Raw genomic sequence first — 22,255 nt, forward strand, 5'->3', positions numbered from 1 at the left:
TCTATTTAGGTTCCTTCTATATCTATTATCTACCTATTATCCAGAATCGCTGCTGCTTCCTCCTTTGCTGCTACATTGGCAGCAGTCTCTCTTCTAGTGACATACAAATATGCAAAGTACATGTATAGCAACACAGCAGTTATGTCACTGAACGAGAAATATAGAATCCTGGATTAATAGTAAAAACTGGACTGACTACCCATCAACCTAGGTGTTAGATTCAGCCAAGGCAAACACACATCCAGCCAGGTAAACCCTGCAAAGTCCTCCTCAGTAACATCTGGGGACTTGTGTCAAAATTCAAAGAGCCATCCCAGAAGCCAGACATACCACAGCCTAATTGTCATATCCACAGAATCATACTTTTCAGTCATCCCAATTCCCCTATCATCATCTTTGGCTATGTTCTTTCCCACCTTCAGGACAGACCAACCAGAGGTGACAGCAGAGTAGTGTATACCTGGGAGTGGCCCTGAGAATCTTCAACATAGGCATCAGCCCCCATGAAGTCACACAGCATCAGATCAAACATGGGCAAGGGGGACTCCTGTTGATTACCATTTACATATAACCCTCAAACCCTCAGCTGATGAATCTGTGCGTCTCCATATCACAAGGGCACAGAGTGTACTCTGGGTAGGAAACCTCGATGTCCAATACAAAGAGCGGCTTAGTAGCACAACTAATGATCAGCTTGCCTAATCTAAAACATATCAGCTAGACTGGGCTTGCAGCAGATGAATCATTATGAGAAAAATGTCAACTTGTTTGTCCTCACCAATCTACTTAGCACTGATGCATCTGTCCATGTCACTATTTCTTGTTATGACCATTGGAGGTGAAGTCCCATCTTCATACTGAGCACACCCTCCATTGTGTGGTGTGGCACTACCACCATGCTAAATGAGATAGTTCAGAACAGATCAGCTGCTCAAAACTGGGCATCCATGAGGTATGCACAATTAGTAACAGCAGAATTGTATACCACTCCACTCTGTAACCTCATGCCACAGCATACCATCACTTCAGCATTATCATCGAGCCAGGGGAGCAAGCCTGGTTTAATGAGGAATGTAGAAGAACATGCTCGGAACAATACCAGGCATACCTAAAACTGAGGTGCTAACTTGATGAAATTACAACACTGGACTGTGTGCATGCTAAACAACAGAAGCATCATGGTTAGTGATCCCACGACCAATGAATCAGATACAGTCCTACCACATCTAGTCATGAATGGATGTGGCAAATAAAACATCTAACAGGAGAAGGAGGCTCCATGATTATCCCTAGTCTCAATGATGGCAGAGCCAACACAAGTGCAAAAAAAAAAGGTGGAAATGTATACAACCACCTTGAGCCAGAAGTGCCAGATGGATCATCCTTCCTGACCCCTGCCTGAGATCTCTCCCATTACAAATGCCAGTTTCAGCTGAATTGATTCACTCCACATAATATCAAGAAAATGCTTAACACACTGATACAGCAAAAGCAATGAGGTGACAGCATCCCAGCTATAGTGCTAAAGACTTGTGCACCAGAACCAGCTGCGCCTCTAGCCAAGCTGTTCCAATGCAACAATATCTATCTGACATAGTGGAAAATTGCCTAGGTATGTCTTGTGCACATAAAGCAGGACGACTCCAATCCAGCCAATTACTACCCCATCAACCTTCTCTCAATTATCAGCAAGTGATAAATGGTGTTGACAGGGCTATTAAGTGACACAGATCATTAACTGCTCACTGATACTCGGTTTGGCTTCCGCTAAGATCACTTGATTCCAGACATCAAACATGGACCAAAGAGTTAAATTCCAAACATGAGCTGAGAGTGCCAGCCCTTGACAAAATGGCATCATTTTAACAGGTTTGGCATTAATGAAGCCTAATAAGATTTAATTTAATCAGGGAGAAAACTCTCCACTGGTTGGAGTCACACCTAGCATAAAGGAAGATGGTTACGAATGTTGGAGACCAATCATCTTAGCTGCCGGACATCACTGCAGAAGTTCCTCAAAGCAATGCCCTAGGCCCAACCATCTTCAGTTACTTCATCAATGCCATTCCCTCCATCATAAACTCAGAAGTGGGGATATTTACACAGTAGTCCATTCCATTCATAATTCCTCAGATAATAAAGCAGTTCATGCCAGCATGCAGCAAGACCTGAACAACATCTAAGTTTGAGCGAGTGAGTGGCAAGTGTCACACAAATGGCAGGCAATGACCATCACCCTCTGACATTCAATGGCATTACCATTACCAATTCCCCCACCATCAATGTCCTGGGGGTTACCATTGACAAGAAACTTAACCTTATCAGCCACATAAATACAGTAACTATAAGAGGTTTGGCATTCTGCAGTGAAAAAGTTGCCTCCTGCCTCCTCAAAGCCTTTCATTATCCACAAGGCACAAGCTGGGAGTGTGATGCAATCCACCTTCCTGAATGGCTGAAGCTCCAAAATACTCAAGAAGCTCAACACCAACTAGGGCAAAGCAGCATGCTTGATTAACGCTCCCCTCAAGGCCTCAACCACTCATTCCCTCCACCATCAGTCCAACATAGCTGGAGTGTGTACCATCTACAAGATCTAAAGCAACAACTCGGCAAGGCTTCTTCAACAGCATCTCCTAAATTCATAACTCTACTGCCTAGAAGGACAAGTGCATCAGTTGCATGGGAACACCACTACCAAGTTTCCTTCCAGATTATACGCTATCCTGACTTGAAAATACATTGCATTCCTTCATCAGCACTCCGCCTGGAACTTCCTACTTAACAGTAAAACCACTGAGACTGCAGCAGTTTCAGAAGGTGGCTCACCACCATCTTGTCAAGGGCAATTAGGGATGGCCAATGAATGCTGGCTATCCCAGCAGGACTCACATCCTGTAAATGAATAAACTTTAAAAGGTTAAAAAGTATTCCTTTAGTACCTCAGCAATGCCGTCTGCTTCCACAAGAAGATCTTTTGGGACCCTAACTGGCTGCACCCTTCCTTTCACTGCTCCATTACTGTTTGTGTGTTTATAAGATAACTTTGGATTCCCCTTTTATAAATACAATACTACTTCCAGTCTTTCTAATACCTCCTCTTCATGTATTTTTATCTTATCCATTCTCCTGACAACTTCTTCAATTACCATAGCTTTAGCTGGTAAGCTTTTGTGCAAAAGATAATTAAAGTTCATTCTCAATTGTCTAGTCCTTTCTGTAATTTACCTTCAAATACACTCCTCTATCTCCTTCCCCCTATTTAGTGGCATTTATTATATACCCAATAATATAGGAGCAACTCTGTTGTACTTAAATTCTAACCAAATCGGCTCTGTCTTTGTCTCTCGACTACATCGTACCCTTTCACTGTTTTTAATAGTTTAATTGATCAATACTGCCCTACCTCATCCATCTCTTTCTTTCTTGATTATCTTGTAGCCAGGAATAATAATGTCTCAAGCCTTCCCTTCTTTGACCAGGGTCTCTGTTAATGTCATTATATCATAGTCCCAATCTCCTACAATAATTATAAGTTGGATGACTAAGACTCCATGTTTGTAGAAGTTAATTATCAATGCCAGAGAGGTTATTTGATAGTAATTAAGATTCATCACACCGTTAAAATGGTAACTACTCTGGAATGGACAAGCCCTAACTTTTTTTTTGACAAGCTTAGACCGCACCTATTAAATTAATACAGGAAATTCATACAGTGTGATATATTTTAATGGTGAGTCAGACAGCAAGTTGCCATTTTTGTGCAGCTTTTTTAGGAGCAAGGGCATCACTGATAACTGCCGGGATTTTCATCAATAACTCACAGGACAAGTATTGCCAATTAGCACATAAATAACGGTAAGTGTTGTTGGCCTCACCATTATTTCTACTGCAAAATCCAGCCCGTTGTATTTTATAGTTTGGTCACTCATTTTTTGTATAACTAGCAATTAATGCCTCAGATTTTGTTTTGGGTGAAAGTTTTGTTCTAGGTAGTATTGATGGCTTTTCCTTTTGAATTGAGGCATTTGTAACTCACCTTTTACAAAGGACTAAAAGATTGTTGGCAAATCTATTTAGTACCAGCACAGAAATTCAATTCACTCAGAAATTTTTTTTTGAAAGAATGTGAGACAACAGTTATGTTCCAGTTAATGGTGGGGTTAGATAAATATCTTTGGCTAAGAATGGCTTTCTGGGCTAATTGTGTGATTAAATATTTCTAGTCCTGTGGTGAAAGTATAATAATTTTCATCATATTTTTCTGGTTTATTGTGAAGTAGGTTCATGGGGGTAAGTATAATTGGGTCTGTGTGTGATTTAATTACATTTGAAGTCAAGTAGACTTCAAGTTTGAAATCATCAAAAGAAGCTAGGTACTTGACATGTTAATGAGTAAACATGGATGCTGGCTTAGCAGGTAAGGTGTGAAGGGAATTTGCATTTTTAGATAAATGAAGAGATTTGGATTTCAAAGGGATCTTAGTCTGTTTACAACTAGCCAGACAAGCAAAGCTAAGGAACATGTTTATTTTTCCCAAAAGTTACTGACAACATATTAGCAACATGAAAGTTTTTACATTATGAGGAAGATACAGTTTCAAAGATATATGGAACAATAGAATTTACATATTAAAAAGAGAGAAACATATATAAAGGAGAATGAAAGGCTATGTAAGATCTAACAAGAGTGTGTGAAATAGCCTTAATGAAGCCTGTAGAATTTGTGCCTAAGTCTGCTATCTCACAAAATTGAAGTTGGGGAAAGCCATTTGGAATTCCACCATCAAGTGGGTATTGTGTTAATTTTCTGGTTCTGTTTTAAATTTAAAATCTATTCTTGGACCGTTGCCTTAAAGGTGGTGTAACTGATGGGTCGGGTTAATTAGGAATTTTAGGAGCTATTATAGGAGTAATTGTAGTCTTATGTATATGCTTAAAATATTTATTAACAAAATATAAAAGATTTCAAGTTAACTTTTTAAATTTCTAAAGGTCTTGGTGGACTTATTATTTCTGAATTCAGTGCATACAACTCATAATTAATACAAATTGCAAAACCATTGTGATAGCGCAACCAAGTTTTCTTTGTGGATTTGATCTGCCTGGCACACACCATCTGCCATGTCATAACAGTCCAAAACCAAAACTCATTTAAAGTTGAATTTTTTAATCAGCAACCTGCTCTCAGGTTAATGGGAAGTTATGAATCATGGGAAGTGTTCAATGTTATAACTAAAAGGAATACCGTGTTTATACTGGCAATGTGCTTTACAAAAAAAAGTTGAGAAGGGGGTTCCATTTATTTTTTTCATTTTAGCAACAATGCCCCTTTTCTTGTGTTTTTTTTCTTTTTAAAATTTCATTCTCTGTACAATTCTGTGATCTAATTAATATTGTAACTTAATTTCAGTAATGTCGATTTGCCTTTAATTGTGTGATTTGTATTGTGAGACAATGTAGATTTGGTTACCACAGTGACAGACAGCACTGGGTGATGAAAGGGACTGTAATGGGAATTAATTTTTCACGTGTTAAACATGTTGGTGTTATTTAGGGCACTGATGTCATAAAGCTCTGCAATAATTCTGAAGTATGAATTGTTATGGCTACAGCAAGTGTTCAGAGTAAAAAGGCAGCTGTAGGTATGGATGGTAGTTCCAGTTGTTAATTTGGTGTCATGAATGCTAAATCTCACATGGTGAAAGATACTAGTTCATTCTATTGTCTTACTGGGCATACACCACAACTAACTGACAACAGCAAACCTGATTATGCATCTTTTCTTCCCATCTTAAAGTAGTAGATGCTATGCACATGCCTGGCAAATGACAAACATATGCCTGTCGTACAGCTAGCATATTTTTCTTTTTATATTTGGAAAAAACATGATTCATATTGTTCAGCAACTTTATAAACCATGTATTTAAAAAATTAAAATTATTAGCCAATTTTCCCTGGCTTTGCTGCTTGGTAGTCAGGGTTTGGGACCATTGATGTTAGGTTTAGCTGTTAATTGGCCCTATTCTTAAAGGCCAGTGGGGAAATTGTCTAAATAGGCCACACAATTATCAACACACATCAATATCTGTTACTTTTGGATAGAATGTTTTTTCACAAGGAATGTTGAATGAATTGATTGGTTCACCTTCACCTTTTTTGGTAGCTTTTCCCAAGGTTACTGAGAATTGGTTGCTTCCTTAGAGACTTCTCATCGAGACCTTTCTAGCTGCCCTTTTCAATTTTGATCTAGATATTCCCAACATCTTCATTTCTGATGGACTGGCATTTTGTTACTAATCAGCAAGCTGTTTACATCACGTTACATTTGTCCCTAGAATGATTCACAAGTGCATACAACAAATTTTTAAAAAACTTTTCATTTTCTTTTTACATCCTCTGGATCCTGGAATCAAACCACTCAATATTGTAAAAGAATAAGTCCTCTAATTTCCTTCCCCTGTAATGTTGTGCTGATACTTCTGAAGTTAGTCACTTAATAAAATGGGGATTCTAAGTGTGACCCCAATTCCAACTTGCTTAAGATTTATAGACCTTTCAGAAGTTTGTTTTGTTTCCCAAAACTTCATCAATATTGACCCTTCCTAAGATCCTGTATCATTTTGCCTCTTTTCTCATTTTCCACCCATTAGATGGCTTAGAAAGAAAAACTGAAGCACCACATGAAAACAGAGATGATTTAACTGTTGAAAAGCAAAATTAGGATCAAAAGTCATAGTTCTTCATCGCAAAGAGTGATTCATATTTGAAAGTGAGGAGGTGGGATGTTGGAGGCAAAGGTTTCAGGAAAATTTAACTAACAGTTGTAAGGACGATTGTGTAGGTTTTTTATGGATAAAATAATACTTTCCGTACAGTCTTCTTCAAGTAGATCAGAATATCTTACATTTAATTACACCTGCTGGGGTAGAAGACACAGCAAGTGGCCTTTGTAATGTTAGGGAGATTATTATGAATCTTAAATGGCCACAAGCCCTCGAGTTCTATGGTATACCTGACTCTGATCTCTCCAGATGCTGACTGACCTTCTGTGGATTCTGTTTGTTCCCTTTCAAGCTATTTCCCCGAGAGGCGTGAAATAGACAGAGAAGCCATTAAGTAAAATAAACCGTTAATGCGCAGGCGCTTTAGGCAGGGAACCAGTCAATAAAGGAGACGGTTAATGCACAGGCGCCCTAGGCGGGGAGCCAATCAATAAAGGAGAATGTTACTACGCAGGCGCTCTAGGTACGGAGAGGGGTCAATTTTGCAGGCGCTCTTGGTAAGGAGACGGTCAATAAAGAAAACCGTTACTGAGCAGGCGCTCCCTAGCTCCCTCTAGAATCTCGAATAAAGCCGCGAGACTTCAACTGAACCTCCCTCTTTTGCGTCATCAGCTAAGATGGTAGGTAATACTGGGGAGGGTTGTCTCGTCCTGAAGTGATTAGAATCCAATGGCATCGGCTACTAAAATTCATTTAAAAACAAGTTCCAACTTATTAATCACCACGGTGCTTTTAGTCAGCAACGTGGACAGAGATTTTGCTGAGATAGGGTTGCGTTTATCCGCAACTATGCATTTGCGGCCTACTTAGTAGAGGCTCAGTGTAGGGCGGTGGGTGATGGCTTCTCTGCTCTGGTGTAGATTTAACCAGCCGAGTGTAGTTCTCTTTAAGTAGGGAGCTAGCCACGTGTTAGACTCCTGGCGCGGCCGGTTCTTCTCTTCCTCTCCCCCCCGCCCCCCGTCAAAATCCTGGGCCGAGTTCGGAGTTATCCAGCGGGGGTAAGTTTCTTACCTACTAAGTTCTGCGAGTCCCAGTCATTCAGCGTCCACCCTATAGTTTCCCGCTGCAAAATGTTATGAACTGGCAGTTACTTTTCGTTGTAAAAACTCCAGCATTTGCGTGCACTATTGAAGTCACAATTTATAGTGAGATAGTAATATGATGGTTTATACAACTTTTGGGATTCGTGATGTTTTCCATTCCGTCAGTGAGTATTATTACTGGAACGGCAAGCAGGCCGGAATCTTGTATTTAAATAATTGCATTGCTGTAGCAATAGTATGTGGTAAGTAATTGTTCGCGTTTAGGCTATGATTCAAGCGTTGCATACTGACATCTGGGCCTCAAATTGCTAATGAGTTGATTGCTAAAACTGATTGAAATAATATGGTGAAAGTAAGCTTTCCCGTTGGAGACTGAGGTCACCTGGAGCAGAAAAGCTGCACGCGACCTCAGGGTTGCATTTAAGTGTTGCAGTTTAAGATATCATTGAGGGGCATGCTCTCTGCAGATTTGTCCCGGTGGACTATTCTGAAAGCTGAGTAGAGGCCACAAATATAGGAGCGGGAACTAGGTCACATTATTTGAAGGGAATAAGGGTGAAACTTGATTGAAATTCACTTTTGAATGTTTTTAATGTGCTTGCATGACATTCCTGTATATCTTTTCCTAAAATGTTAATGAATTTAGGTTTTTGTTGTAATGAGCCAAGGTTGTTATGTATGTAGCACAAGTGTGTTCTTTTAATGAACTTGAGAAGTTTCACCTTTTGTAGATCTAGAGTAATTGAAGAATGTGGAATGCCAGTTCTATCAATGACTGCTGATTGTAAATGTAGGCCAGAAGTATACGAAGGAGCAAGTCTGAGAACCACAAGCAAAATGGGATTGAACACAACTTAGTGTCTTGGATACACTGGATACTACTGGCTAAACTGTTGATTATTGGTTGCTTATGCAACTGTAGTTAATCCTTGGTTTGTTGCAGTTTAGTATTGCTGCAACTGCCAGTTTTTGGCCTATTTGAGTTTTATATTTGACCGAGTGAATTCTGCTCTTGGAAAACCACTTTTGAAAAAGGGCTTGCCTCTGGGTCTTTGTGCCTTTGAGTTGCAGTTCTAAGGAACCAGATCTCTCAAAGTATTCAGAAAAAAGTGCATATATGTTCAGTTAGCAATAGCAGTAATTTAATGCATTTACTGTGTTCTGCATAATTAAGTGGTTATGATTTTCATGGTAACATATTGTGCATTTGCCTTTGCCTATAAACATACTTCAGGGGTGGGGGCTGACGAAATAATTGGTCAGTTTCCCGCTGCAGAATGTTATGAACTGGCAAAATGACTTAATGGTTGTTAATTATTTTAGCCATCCAGATTGAGAAAAACCAGGAAGTTAAGAGGACACGTTAGCCATGGTCATGGCCGTATTGGTGAGTAGTTAATGTAGACTCAAGTCTGTCTTCATTGAACATGTTCAAAATACTAGGTAACACTTTTTCCCATTTTATAGGCAAACACAGGAAGCATCCTGGTGGTCGTGGCAATGCTGGTGGTATGCATCATCACAGAATCAACTTTGATAAATAGTACGTATTCTATTAAATCTACTTTGGTTCATAAGTGTAATTGTGGTCTTGCACCAAATATGGTATCTTTGCAAAGCTGAAGGTAGGTGGTCAGTGAAAAATACTATCATAAGTGAACTTTTCTGAGCATTTTATTCAGCTGTTTTGAAGCTATAAAATATAACGCTAGTACATTTTTAATAGAGGAAATAAAAGTCCTATAAGAGTCCTGCTCTGAAGTCATATGCATTCAAAGTGTTAACTGTTAAATCTCCACAGATGCTGCTAGACCTGAGTTTTTCCAACATTTACTGTTATTTCAGATTTCCAGCATCTTGCTTTTATCTTGCATTATACGGTTGGGGTTGTTTCTATCCTCTTCACCCCCTTTATTCAAAATTGACAAAATAACGAGGCTAGAGTCACATCCTGACATTCCAGTTGTTTTGGTGTGCTATAGTTCTCGAAGAGTGAATACTACATTTATTCACTGGCTGGAGTTTCTTGTAGCAGTCAGTTACCAAGTTAGTGACACTGTATAAAATGGTATTATAACTTGCAACTTGGTTGTCAGGCTTTTCTTGACAGCATTGGAAAATGGTGTTGAATTGTTTCCTTTAAATGTGATGTACCTTGTCGACCTGTGTAAACGGTTGCATTAATTTATCCCTACTGACTGGCTTGGCCAACTGAACTAGACAGATGCCTTGTACTTGTTTTTATGGCATTGAGTCACGCCTCAACTCATCTAACTTTGTTTTGCAGCACCTAGACTCTGCCACTTCTCTGCTGCATCTCTTATGACAATTGCTTTCTTATAGAATTCCCAACCTAATTTGTCATTCAACTTGTTCTATTTTTAACTCATTTTGTCTACTTTCTTTTTCTTTTTCCTAATTGGATGCTTTCTTACTGAATTTATAAACATGATTGAGTGTACAGTATCACCTAATTGTTCAAGTTAATTTTAACTGCTGTTTAAAATCAGTCTTGTTAATTTCTGTACATGCTCATAGGAAGTTCAATGAGAATGAGGCTTGCCCCAGTCCAAGTTGAGTTCTAAATATTTCAAATTGGAAAGAGGTGAACTTCCTTGATGGACTATATAAAATATAAACTAAAGTAATTTTGGAAAGTTCATTCTAGAGGTGGAACCGCTATGAAATCCTCTAGTTAGCCTAGTTTTTATAATTTGTACAAAAATTTGATTAGATTTGGTTTGGTATCTCCATTTCTATATGTGCAGCTCATGAAACCTTGGATAAAAGTATGTATGGCCGTTCCATTTTAACTTGCGTCTGGGGAAAGTGGGTGCCATATTCCTGGATTAAGAAAATGTTTACTGGCTCAAAGATTCTGAGAAAGCATCTGATTCCTAAAATTAACAGTATAGGTTTTTAAATATAATGGTGTGAAGGTTATTCCAGAAGGTTTAATTTCATGATTTATCCTAAGCTGATCACACTGAAGCTTTAGCCTATTTCTGCAGTAAGTTCTGATTTCTGTTGTGTGGATTTGAGTGGCAATTTCAATATAGGTGAGGAAAAGCAAATTAAGGAACTCACTCTCAGAATGTGCTGATTTTGGTACATTTAAGAGAGAGCTAAGGAAGTGAAGCAATAGGCCCCCCATGGTGAGGAAGGAATAAATCCTGTTGCACATGGATTCGATGATGGTATTGTATACTATTAAACCTAGAAAAAGGTTTGGAAGAATTGAATATCAAGTAACGTGGAACCAGTATTATCCCTGAATTTTCCTAGTGTTCCATTGGTTTGAGTATTAGTCTGTTTGTGGTTCATATTCAATAACTTTGTTTCTAAGCAATTCTATTTTTTTCAGTCATCCAGGTTACTTTGGAAAAGTTGGTATGAGACATTACCATCTAAAGAAGAATCAGTTGTTCTGTCCGACCATAAATCTGGATAAGCTATGGACGCTGGTCAGTGAACAGACCAGATTAAACTATGCCAAGAAACCTGAAGGACCAGCACCTGTTATTGATGTTGTGCATGCTGTAAGTGTTATAATACAGGATTTCTGTAGCCTACACATAGTTGATTCATGTTTTAATACAGCACTTACTGAGCTTGCAGATCAGGTAGGTAGGGTGCAGTTGATCAAGAGTTGGTAATCATAGTAATCTCATAGCTCCCAGTCAAAACTGAAGGTAGTACAGGCTATATTTATTCAACCTGACATTTAACACAAAGCCCTATTAAAACTTTGAATAGACCTGCATTGGGCCTCATCAAAGCCAGTACGAGTTTAATGCTCAAAACTATTTTCAGGAAAGGTTGCGTCTAGCGCTCTAAAATCGAGACCTCACTTCATTTGGATTGTAAACCCCACCCCAGATTAAGTACAACATTCTTTAACCATTTGAAAACTTCAGTACCTGGGCACTAGCCTTGTGACTTATAGATGCCTGGACATCCAAATCCTGCTGCTGCTGAGTTTCCAATTTCTACATTAAAATATCCTAATTTTTGTCTTTTGTCAGATCCAAATGCATAATCTCACACTGCATTTAACTCCTTTGCCCATTCACTTCGTTTTTTGGAACTGCCTTTCAGAGATGGAAACATTTCTGACATTTGATATTTTTTGAATTTTCAAGTATGGAATTCCACCCTTGGAAATACTTTTTCAACCTCTGCCTTTTCATAGTTGACGTACTTGACCTTGATCTCACGTGCTTTTAGACAATGCCACTCCACCTCCGATCCAGATGCACTGGGAGGGTTCATTCTGGCTGCTTGATGGTGCCACTGTTCTGCAGGGTTTGGGGGGGAGGGGGTGCACGGGAAGAAAGAGCAGAGCCAGTCTTGGCTGGTTGTATTAAATCAATGCTGATTTTTCAATCATTGCCTTGGCCATGAAGGTGCCTGTTGGACCCCCAAGGCAGCCAGTGCTGTTGGAAAAAGCATGGTTGCTGAGTGAGGGAAGGGCATTGGGCAGATAGTGGGGGGAGGGAAGGGTGCTGAAGAGGGGCAAGTACTTAAAATACAAACATGAATCTATTAATGTTGATCTATAATATGCAAACAATGTACAGAATGTTGCATTATTGCTGTTTTGTTTTTGCTGGGTTTGCATTAATTTGAGTTTCATTCATGGGATGTGGGTGTCACCGGCAAAGCCAGCGTTTGTTGCTCATTCCTAATTTCCATTGGTAAGTTCAAATGGAGTTGTGTTGGAAAATAGCTTGTGAAGCACTGCTGAAGCCCTTTGCTTCGCTTCACATGTACATAATCTAGTTGGGTCATGTTCTGTTAGTATGGACTTCATCCTGTGTTACATGCGTTAACTGCATTGAATGCTGAAGTCACTCTGATTTTATGCAAATACATTAGTCCAGTCTTGACTGTAATGTAAACAAATGGAACTAATGCTTCCATCCACTTGAAGTCTAATAAAATCATTCATTTGGCTGAGAAGCATTTGTATATCACTACAGGTCATAAGTACTATAATTACATGATTCCTTGTCTCGCAGTTTTCAGACCTTATTGTCTTCAGCCACTCATCCCTGATGATTTAATGTACACTTTGCAAACTTCGAAATGCAACTCCTTATTCCTTCATTCAAGCCTTTTGCATTGGTGAAAAGTAGACACCAGTACAGAACCCGGGAGCATCACTTCTCTCATCCCACCAGTTAGAATGCAACCTCTATCCTTATTTTCTCATTTTTTTTAACTAACTTATTGACATGTGAAATTGTTACTTCCAATTCCACATACTGCATATTTGATAATCTCGTGTTGATCACCTTATGTTTTATGGAAGCAGCATGACCTTGGCACCTTCCCATGCAACCGCAGAAGGTGCAACACCTGCTCCTTTTACCCGCCCCCCCACCTCACCGTCCAAGGGCCCAAACACACCTTTGGAGTGAAGCAGCATTTCACTTGCACTTCCCTCAATTTAGTCTACTGCATTCGCCACTCCCAATGCGGTCTCTACATTGGAGAGACCAAACGCGACTGGGTGACCGCTTTGCGGAACACTTTCGGTCTGTCCGCAAGCATGACCCAGACCTCCCAGTTGCTTGCTATTTCAACACACTACCCCACTCTCATGTCCACTGACCGTCCTTGGCCTGCTGCAATGTTCCAGTGAAGCTCAACGCAAACTGGAGGAACAGCACTTCATCTTCCAGCTGGGTGCTTTGCAGTCTTCCGGACTTAATATTGTTTTCAACAATTTCAGATCATGAACTCTCTTCTCCATCCTCACCCCCTTTCCAATCTCCCGTTTTCCAATAATTTATAATTTTTTTACAACTATATATTTTCCTTATTTTTAAATTTATTTTGATCTATTGTTTCATCTCCACCTTTTAGCCCATTTCGATCCCTGTCCCCATTAGCACATCCTTCAGATATCACCACAGTCAATACCCCTTTGTCCTTTTGTCTATGACATATTTGGCAGTCTCTTCTAGGCCTCCACCTATCACTGGCCCCCTATCAAGCTCTCCTGTCCCACTCCCTTCTACCAGCTTATATTTCATCTTGTATGTCTTCGTTCTGATGAAGGGTAATACGGACTCAAAACGTCGACTGTATCACTCTCCGCAGATGCTGTCAGACCTGCTGAGTTTTTCCAGGTATTTTTGTTTTTGTTCTAGATTTCCAGCAGTGTTTTGCTTTTAATTATTCAATATGTTACAAATGATAACAAGTTGATCAGCTGCCATTTATTCCCAAGTGCAGAGTCATGTCTCATAGATTCCAGTAAATTTGCACGCTTGATAGTAAATTTGCCCGGTCTGCAGTTTTCTGATTTGTCCCTGCTTCATTTAAATGCCCAATCAAAGGCACAAGCTGCAAGGACAAAAGTAATTGAGTCTTGGCCTGGAAGCTGGGTTTCTGCATGATCAATCCTCTGACAAAGGCATTTTTTTTTTTACTGTATGGTAAAAGGTTATTAGCTATATTAAATTTGTTCAAATATTGTTTAGTACTCAATTTAGGAATCGAGACTAGAGTCACATCCTTACATTTTCTGTTGTCTTGATGTGCTATAGTTTTCGAAGAGTAACTACTAATTTTATTCACTGGCTGTAGCTCCTTTAGCCCAGTCAGCCACACAATTAGTAACATTGTTTATTTTGCAAAGTTAATTTTATATACCTTTGGTGTAATGCTGCACAGTAATTCTTTACCCTGCCCCCAACCCCATGCCATTGCAGCATCGAATTATTTTAAAATGGCTCTGGAGTTTTATTCTCCATTACCCTATATCTGGGAGGCCTTTTGTGTATTGACCAACTTTTGTGTCAAACCTGCTATTAGTCCTAAATTTGCCATTTAATAGTCTGAGCTATATTCATTTCATTCTAAGTGTCACAGTTTAGCTTATTTTACATTTACCTTCTGCTTATTCTTAACTCTTTAAGATTTCCTCAGGTGCCTCCTTTCACTGCCAAGTTTTTCCATGTAACTCACCTTTTAACCATGAGGATCAACTTGCATTATTGGTTAGAGTCTGACCTGAAGAATGCATAGATTTTTGTTTTGCCTGTGATTCAGCATTCTAGCTGCTCTGTTTCGAAATGTTCAATGTCAAGTTCTAAGATTCCTTGGTCTTTTTCAGCTTTATCCTTCGTTACTTTCATGGAGTACGTCCCACTTTTTTTGTGCAGTACTTTGCACTTCTCCATTAAATTCGGCCTGCTCAATTGCCCTTTTTTATCATCGCTATTGGTAAATCTCAGCTGCCTACAATTAAGTTGAGTTGGTGTATACCTTGGAGAAGATAGTGTTATCGAAATCTTGCCACAGTGTTTCCAGGTGCATTGTGCAAGTGGAAGGGGGACAGATATTGATCCCAAGGTCACTGTTGATCAATCAGACTGCTGGCCTGCATGGTTTTGAACTACCTGTAGTAAATAGTGAATATCTCCTCACTCCTGACTTCCTGATGTTCTGAGGGCAAGAGCAACATTTTGGCTAATTTTCCTATGTATAGCCAGCCTGTTTGTTTTTGGTTTATGTTTTTGCATGGTATATTCTGGATTGCTGTTCAGCTGCATAGCTTAGAAGGAACATTGCAAGAAATGAGCTGCTATCAACATACCTAGACTCTTAACACCAGCTATTCAAAAGGACTAGTTGAGCTTCTGGTGACCTACTCCCATGATTGTTAATAATATAGCAGAAGTTGTACAAATGAAAGTTTAGTGTAGAACTGAAGAATAATAGACCTGTGATCATTTTTTGAATCTGAACATCACAGCCTGATTTTTTTATTTACACTTTTACAAGGGTATCATACTTTACAGATGCACTCTAGTCTCTTAGTGCAGTGAGTTAAGTGACATTTAGATCTGGAGATTTATTTTTTTGGGGCCCTTTACAGTGGAATTTATCCATTAATTTTTTTGGTCATGGTGTTTGGGGTAGTTTCTTTGTCCAAGTAATCAATGTCTTGAGCTTTAAAGCTGTTCTTAGTGAGTGGCAAATGAACTGAAGCAATTCCATGCTGTTTTCAAAATTGGATCACACTTTGATAAAAGTAATTCCTGTGCAGTGGCTTTTGATGGACCAGATTAGTGTCAGCTCTAATCCAGACTATCGAGCAAACTTTGGAGAGACCTCATTTTGTGATTTTCTAATTCCCCACCTTTCTGAATCAAGTAGTTGTAACATTTTAATCTTATCCAGTTTGCCATTGAATGAGGCCTTAATGATAAATGATTTGATGTTGTTTGAAGCATTTTATTTCCCTTGCTAATTTTTACTTTTGGGAGTGATATCACTGACAATAAATTGCTGGCTACTGTGTGGCAGCCATTATGGCTTCTGAAAACCCTTCTGCTCCCTCCATTGCCATTCCAAATAATGACACACCTACCAAGATAACTCATTCATTGCTAATTTAGGTTTGAGCAGGAATTGACTTCGATCTTGATTTGATCAAATTCAGAAGTCTTCACTGATCTGAGAAATTGGGAAGGTTTTCCTAATGAGGTGTTGATGCATTTGTATACAGTGCAATTCCTACAGTCAGATTTTTAAAAATCTTGAGCTGTTGCTTTCCACATTGTGCAGTAAACACTTAATGTCTTGTACTGTTTTTAAAGATATCTTATTTTTGGTTTGAAATAATCAAGTTTGGGCCTACCAGGGATTTTGAAAAGTTGAATTTTGTTTTTCTCAGGGTTACTATAAAGTCCTGGGCAAAGGAAGACTACCAAAACAGCCAGTCATTGTCAAGGCAAAGTTCTTCAGCAGGAAAGCTGAAGAGAAGATCAAGGAAGTTGGTGGAGCCTGTGTATTGATGGCATAAATTTTATAATTGGGTCTACAAATAAAATACTGTCACTTTTAAATGTGTGCAGTTGTTCTTGGTTGTGAAGGTGAAAGAAAGCTGCAGTAACAAGGGTGTTCCACTTATGATTTGATATTGAAATCTGACTGCCAACCTGTCAAGATTGTTTGACCATGAAGATGTCCCACAGTTCCTGTTAGTCATGTACTGGCTTCTGCTAGGATCCATTTTTCAAGTCCTGTGACAATAGACAATTGATGAGAAAGGGCTGTGAACCTGGGAGACCTTTGTCAAGAAGCTGCACATTGACATCCATGATGGTTGTTGGGTGGATGTGTCTGGTCAGCAGCATCTATAACTAAGTAGCTGTCTTCAGGATATCCTCTGCTCCTCCCAAATGGGGAGGGGGCTAGAAAAGGTACCCTAAAAGTAGGCTGTTCTGCTTTTTCCTGTTTGGGAAACCACAACCTTGTGAGATTACCATCTTTATGGTCAAAGAAAAAAAACTTAGATTACAAACTGCAAAATTTAAAACACTAGTGGATAATCTTGAATGCCTGGAAGAAACTGATGTATCACATGGGCTATCAAGACTCCACATTGTCACCCTCTAACACCTTTCCCCTGGGAAGGGACAAGCAGGAGGACATAAAATACTGCAGGTGCTGGCAACCTGAAATAAACAAAATGCTGGGAAAACTCAGGTCTGGTAGCATCGGTGGTGAGAGAAATGGTTAATGTTTTGAGTCTGTATGACACTTCAGAGCTAAAGAGAGTAGAAGTGTGATGGATATTATACTGTTGAAAAGGGGTGGAGAAAAAAGGTAAGGGGTAGATGAGAGCTCGGGGAGAGATTGACAAAGATATGGACACAACATAAAAGGAGTGTTAATAGTATAATGGTGGTGTTGGTAAAGACTAAAGAAGGTGCTGATAGTGGCATAAAGGTAAGATAGAATGTGTTAATAGCTGAATAAGGGCCAGTGTTCTGAAAATGCAACATAGGGCCATCTGTCACCTGTTTCTGTGGGGGTTGGAAAAAAGGATTGAAAAACAGTGCTGGGAAAACTTAGCATGTCTGGTAGCATCAGTAGAGACAGAAATATTTAATGTTGAAGTCACATGAACTTGAAACATTAACTGTTTCTTACTCCACAGATACTGCTAGGCATGAGTTTCTAGCATTTTTGGTTTTTATTTCTGATTTCCAGCATCTGCAGTATTTCGCTTTTATAAAACAATACTTGGGTCTGCTGAGTTAGTTTGCCATCTGGTCTAGTCTTGGATGTACTGCCTGAGCACATCAGTTCTATTAATAAAAGACTCATCTGTAACCCTGCCTCTTCACTCAGGTTTTCATGAAGTCCTCACTCACATGTCCAACATTTCATATTTCACCCCCTTTAACTATTAAGCCAGGCAATTGACCCTGGCTCAATGAATTGTGCAGGTAAAGCATCAGGCATACCTAAAAATGTCAACCTGGTGAAGTGACAACACCACTATTTGCATTCCAAATAACAGAATCAACATGTGATAGAGCTAAGTGATTCCACAACCAACAGACCAAAGCTCTGCAGTCCTGCAATGTGTAGTAGTGAATTTTGGTGGACAATTAAACTGTAGAGAATTCTCGATGGGGAAGGTTGCACATTAGTAAAAGTCAAGGTTGCAGCCAGAATTATTCCCCAGCGTTGTAGATGCCAATATTCAGCCAATTTGATACAGTCCACGTGGTAAAAAACAGCTGAAGGCACTGACAATAGTACTGAAGAATTGTGTTGCAGAACGAGACGTGTCCTTGGTCAAGCTGTTCCAGTACAGCTCCAACACTTGCATCTACCTGACTAACGTGGGACATTGCCCAAGTATGATCTGCGTAAAGCAAGACAAATCCAATCAGCCTTAATCATTATCAAATTGTTGGAAGGTGTCAACAGTGCTATTGCCATTTACACCCCAATAGCCTGCTCACTGATGCCTACTTCGGGTTCTACAACTGTCTTGAATGGGAGATCTAAAACAGATGCTTTCAAAATCTGGAACAGGGTCAAGCAAGGTTGTATGATAGTCTCTGTACTATTTACAACCTTCCTGACAGTGGCTATTCACCCCTAAAAGACCAACTGCTCTAATGTCAGTATTCAATATGGCCTCAATGAAAATCTCAAGAGAAAAACAAAATGCAGAAGGAACTAAGCAGGTCTGGCAGCATCCTTGGAGAGAAAAACACATTAACATTTCAAGTCTGTATGATCCTCCTTTAGAGCTAAAAATCTCTAACCTCAGTTGCATCTGTGCTAAAACTAAACTGACCACCATAGATTTTCTTGATCTCTTCTGAGAATGACTGCAGTGTTGCTTACAGTGCACCGGATTCACAAGACATGCTTGATTTCTTCAATTCTGCGTATAAAAAAATATGGCCTGGCCTTGAACAGTGCCAAAACAAAACTCAACACACACCTCGCTAGCCAAATATTCCACCTCCCATATATGTTGAAGGAGAAACTCTGGAATGTGTTGTGCATTTCTCATACCTTGGCAGCAGTAGGGCATTATTGACGAGAAGATCCAACAATGGATCAGCTGTACCAGCTCAGCCTTCTACAAACTATGGCAGCGTGTTTCACAACAAGGACCTCCATAAGTCAACAATGGCCTAGTGTACAGAGCAGTTGTTGCTGCTGCATCCCTGTACTGCAGTGAGACCTGAACTGTGTACTGGCGACACAAAAGAGCACGAGAGAAATTCCACCATCAATGTCTCCATTGCATCCTCCAGATTCAGTGGGAGGGCTGTTGAACAAGTGCTAGTGTCCTTGAAGCCAGCTCTACAAGCATTCAGGCAAAACTGCAACAATGGCCAGAGTTTTATGTCCCACGGGTAGGCGGGTGCCTGCTGAACCTGAATAGGTGTGAAATTGCGCAAGATGACATCGGGCCAGTGTCCCGATGTCATCAGAGATAAAAACAAAAAAATGCGGATGCTGGAACTCCAAAACAAAAACAGAATTACCTGGAAAAACTCAGCAGGTCTGGCAGCATCAGCGGAGAAGAAAAGAGTTGACGTTTCGAGTCCTCATGACCCTTCAACAGAACTGAGTGAATATTAGGAGAGCTGATGCTGCCAGACCTGCTGAGTTTTTCCAGGTAATTCTGTTTTTGTCCCGATGTCATCATGCACCCATGCAATATTTTGTTCAGTGGGCACATGCAAAAGTTGGAAGAGTGACCGCTGACAACTAGGCAATTAAGCCCATAAACAGCCCAATTATCAGCATTTTTTCATGCCAACTTTAAGGTTGACAGATGGGCCAATCGGCTAGGTGGCCTTTACATTTTTGATGAAACCTCATCCAAGGGTGGGATGAAATCTCCATTAGGATTTAAAATTAAAATAAATATCTGGGGACTTTTTTATGAGGTCTGCTTTCAGGTGCTTGATTGTAGTTCATGGACATTTTTTGCAGCATTTTTGATCTTTATTTTTTTGGTGGTCTGCAGTTCCCTGATGCATCTGTTTGCCTTCAAGGCTCACTGGAAACGCTCACCAGCACCTGCGGTACCCGCCCTCTTCCTGCTCCCAACAGCAGTGCTCAGCCTTTCTCCAGGCACTTTTCACACTGGCTGGCTGTAAATTGGCCAGTCAGCTTAAGATCGCAGTCGGGGGCTGATGGTAGGTGGAAGCACATTTTGAGTCCACCTCCGGCCTGCCAATCACATGCCCATGAGTGCAAAATTCAGGCCATCAAGTCTGATGGACTGGACGCTGTCTGGATAGTCCAAAAGCATCTCTCCGGCATGTCCTGTTTTCTTAACTCCCAAATGGCCAATGCTCCAGAGAGGACAAAGGAAATGAACCACAGAATTTTAACAGCACAGAAAGAGGCCATTGGCTCACCATCTCTGCACCGGCTTTACAAATGAGCATTATGACCTGCCATTTCCCTGTACCCTTGCACATTATTTCTATTTAAATAATTATCCAATGCCCTCTTGAATGCTGCAATTGAACCTGCCTCCACCACACTTCCAAACAGCGCATCCCAGACCTGAATCACTTGTTGGCCGGGATTTTCTGGCCCTGTCGTGGGCGAGGCGGCGCCCCAGCCAGAAGTCCATTGACTTGCGGCAAGACTGGAAGATCCCGGCAGCGGATGGGTGCAGGAAATCCTGCCTGTTGTGTGAAAAAAATTTTCTCATGTCAAATTTGTTTCTTTTGCAAACCACTTTAAAACTGTGCCCTCTCATTCTTGGCCATTGCATGAGCAGGAACAGCTTCCCACTATCTACTCTCCCCAACCCTCTCATGATTTTGAACATGTCTATCAAATCTCCTTTTAGCCGCTTTCTCTCCAAGGAGAGCAGTCCCATCCTCTAATCTATCTTCGTAACTAAAGTTTCTCATCCATGGAAACATTCTTGTAAATCTTTTCTGCACTCTCTCCAATGTGTTTACATCCTTCCTATAACATGGTGCCTAGAACTGTACACAATATTCCAGCTGAGATATAGCGAGTGTCTTATATAAATTCAGCATAACCTCCCTGCTCTTGTACTTTGTGCCTCCATTAATAAAGCCCAGGATACCGTATGCTTTATTAACTGCTCTCTCCACCTGTCCTGCCACCTTCAATGATCAATGCACACGTACACCCAAGTCTTTCTGCTCCTGCACTCCCTTCAAAATTTCATCCTTTATTTTAGTTCGTCCATGTTCTTCCTACCAAAATACATCCCTTCACATTTCTCCGCATTGAACTTAATCTGCCACCTATCTGCCCATTCCAACTTGCCTATGTCATCTTGAAGTTCCACACATGCCTCCTCGCAGTTCACAATACTCCCAAGCTTTGTATCATCCGCAGACTTTGAAATTATTCCCTGCACACCACGATCTAGATCATTAATACATATCAGGAAAAGCAAGGGCCCCAATACTGACCCCTTCAAAGCAAGGGTCCCAATACTGAACTCCACTACAAGTCTTCCTCCAGCCTGAAAAATATCCATTGACCATTACTCTGCTTCCTATTTTTCAGCCAATTTTGTATACACATTGTTACTGTCCCTGTTATTCCATGAGCAATAACTTTTCTCACAAGTGTGCTGTGTGGCACTGTGTCAAGTGCCTTTTGAAAGCCCATGTACACCACATCAACAGGATTACCCTCATCGACCTTTTCTGTTATCTCTTCAAAAAACTCTAGCAAGTTAGGTAAACACGATTTCCCCTTTAGAACTCCATGCTGGCTCTTCCTTATCGACCCATATTTTTCCATGTGACTACTAATTCTATCCCGAATAATTGTTTCTAGAATCTTGCCCGACGCTGAAATTAAACTGACTAGTCTGTAATTGCTAGACTTGTCCTTGCAACCTTTTTTGAACAAGGGCATAATGTTTGCAATTCTCCAGTCCTCTGGCACCACCCCCAGTCTAGGGAAGACTGAAAGATCATGGCCATGCTCCTGCAATTTCTACTCTCACTTCCTTCAATATCCTTGGATGCATCTCATCTGGTCCCGGTGCCTTGTCAACTTAAAGTACCGACAATCTATTCAAAATTTCCCCCTTATCAATTTAGAACTCTTCTAGTGACAGAGTTTCCTTGTCTGTCA

The 22,255-nt window shown here is 40.2% G+C and overlaps 1 protein-coding gene and 2 non-coding genes across 3 annotated transcripts; all 3 read left to right on the plus strand.

The window, feature by feature from the left end:
- The first annotated feature begins 7,320 nt into the window (after positions 1 to 7,320).
- Positions 7,321 to 16,692, plus strand: rpl27a (ribosomal protein L27a). Its single transcript, XM_041197297.1, has 5 exons — positions 7,321 to 7,405; positions 9,152 to 9,215; positions 9,296 to 9,371; positions 11,193 to 11,367; positions 16,521 to 16,692. The coding sequence occupies exons 1-5, from the start codon at positions 7,403 to 7,405 to the stop codon at positions 16,647 to 16,649; spliced, it is 447 nt and encodes a 148-aa protein (XP_041053231.1). The 5' UTR covers positions 7,321 to 7,402; the 3' UTR covers positions 16,650 to 16,692.
- Positions 9,760 to 9,887, plus strand: LOC121283697. Its single transcript, XR_005944343.1, has one exon. It is a non-coding gene; the product is annotated as a small nucleolar RNA SNORA3/SNORA45 family (small nucleolar RNA).
- On the plus strand, positions 14,334 to 14,463 carry LOC121283695. Its single transcript, XR_005944341.1, has one exon. It is a non-coding gene; the product is annotated as a small nucleolar RNA SNORA3/SNORA45 family (small nucleolar RNA).
- Positions 16,693 to 22,255: the final 5,563 nt, after the last annotated feature.

This window comes from Carcharodon carcharias, chromosome 10 (assembly GCF_017639515.1).
Source record: "Carcharodon carcharias isolate sCarCar2 chromosome 10, sCarCar2.pri, whole genome shotgun sequence".
In the NCBI taxonomy this organism is placed as follows: domain Eukaryota; kingdom Metazoa; phylum Chordata; class Chondrichthyes; order Lamniformes; family Lamnidae; genus Carcharodon; species Carcharodon carcharias.

Bases quoted from the DNA above. Each gene is read 5' to 3' on its own strand.
- rpl27a (XM_041197297.1), top strand. The intron at 9,216-9,295 runs GTGAGTAGTTAA...CCCATTTTATAG, and splicing joins CCATGGTCATGGCCGTATTG to GCAAACACAGGAAGCATCCT. The intron at 11,368-16,520 runs GTAAGTGTTATA...TGTTTTTCTCAG, and splicing joins TTATTGATGTTGTGCATGCT to GGTTACTATAAAGTCCTGGG.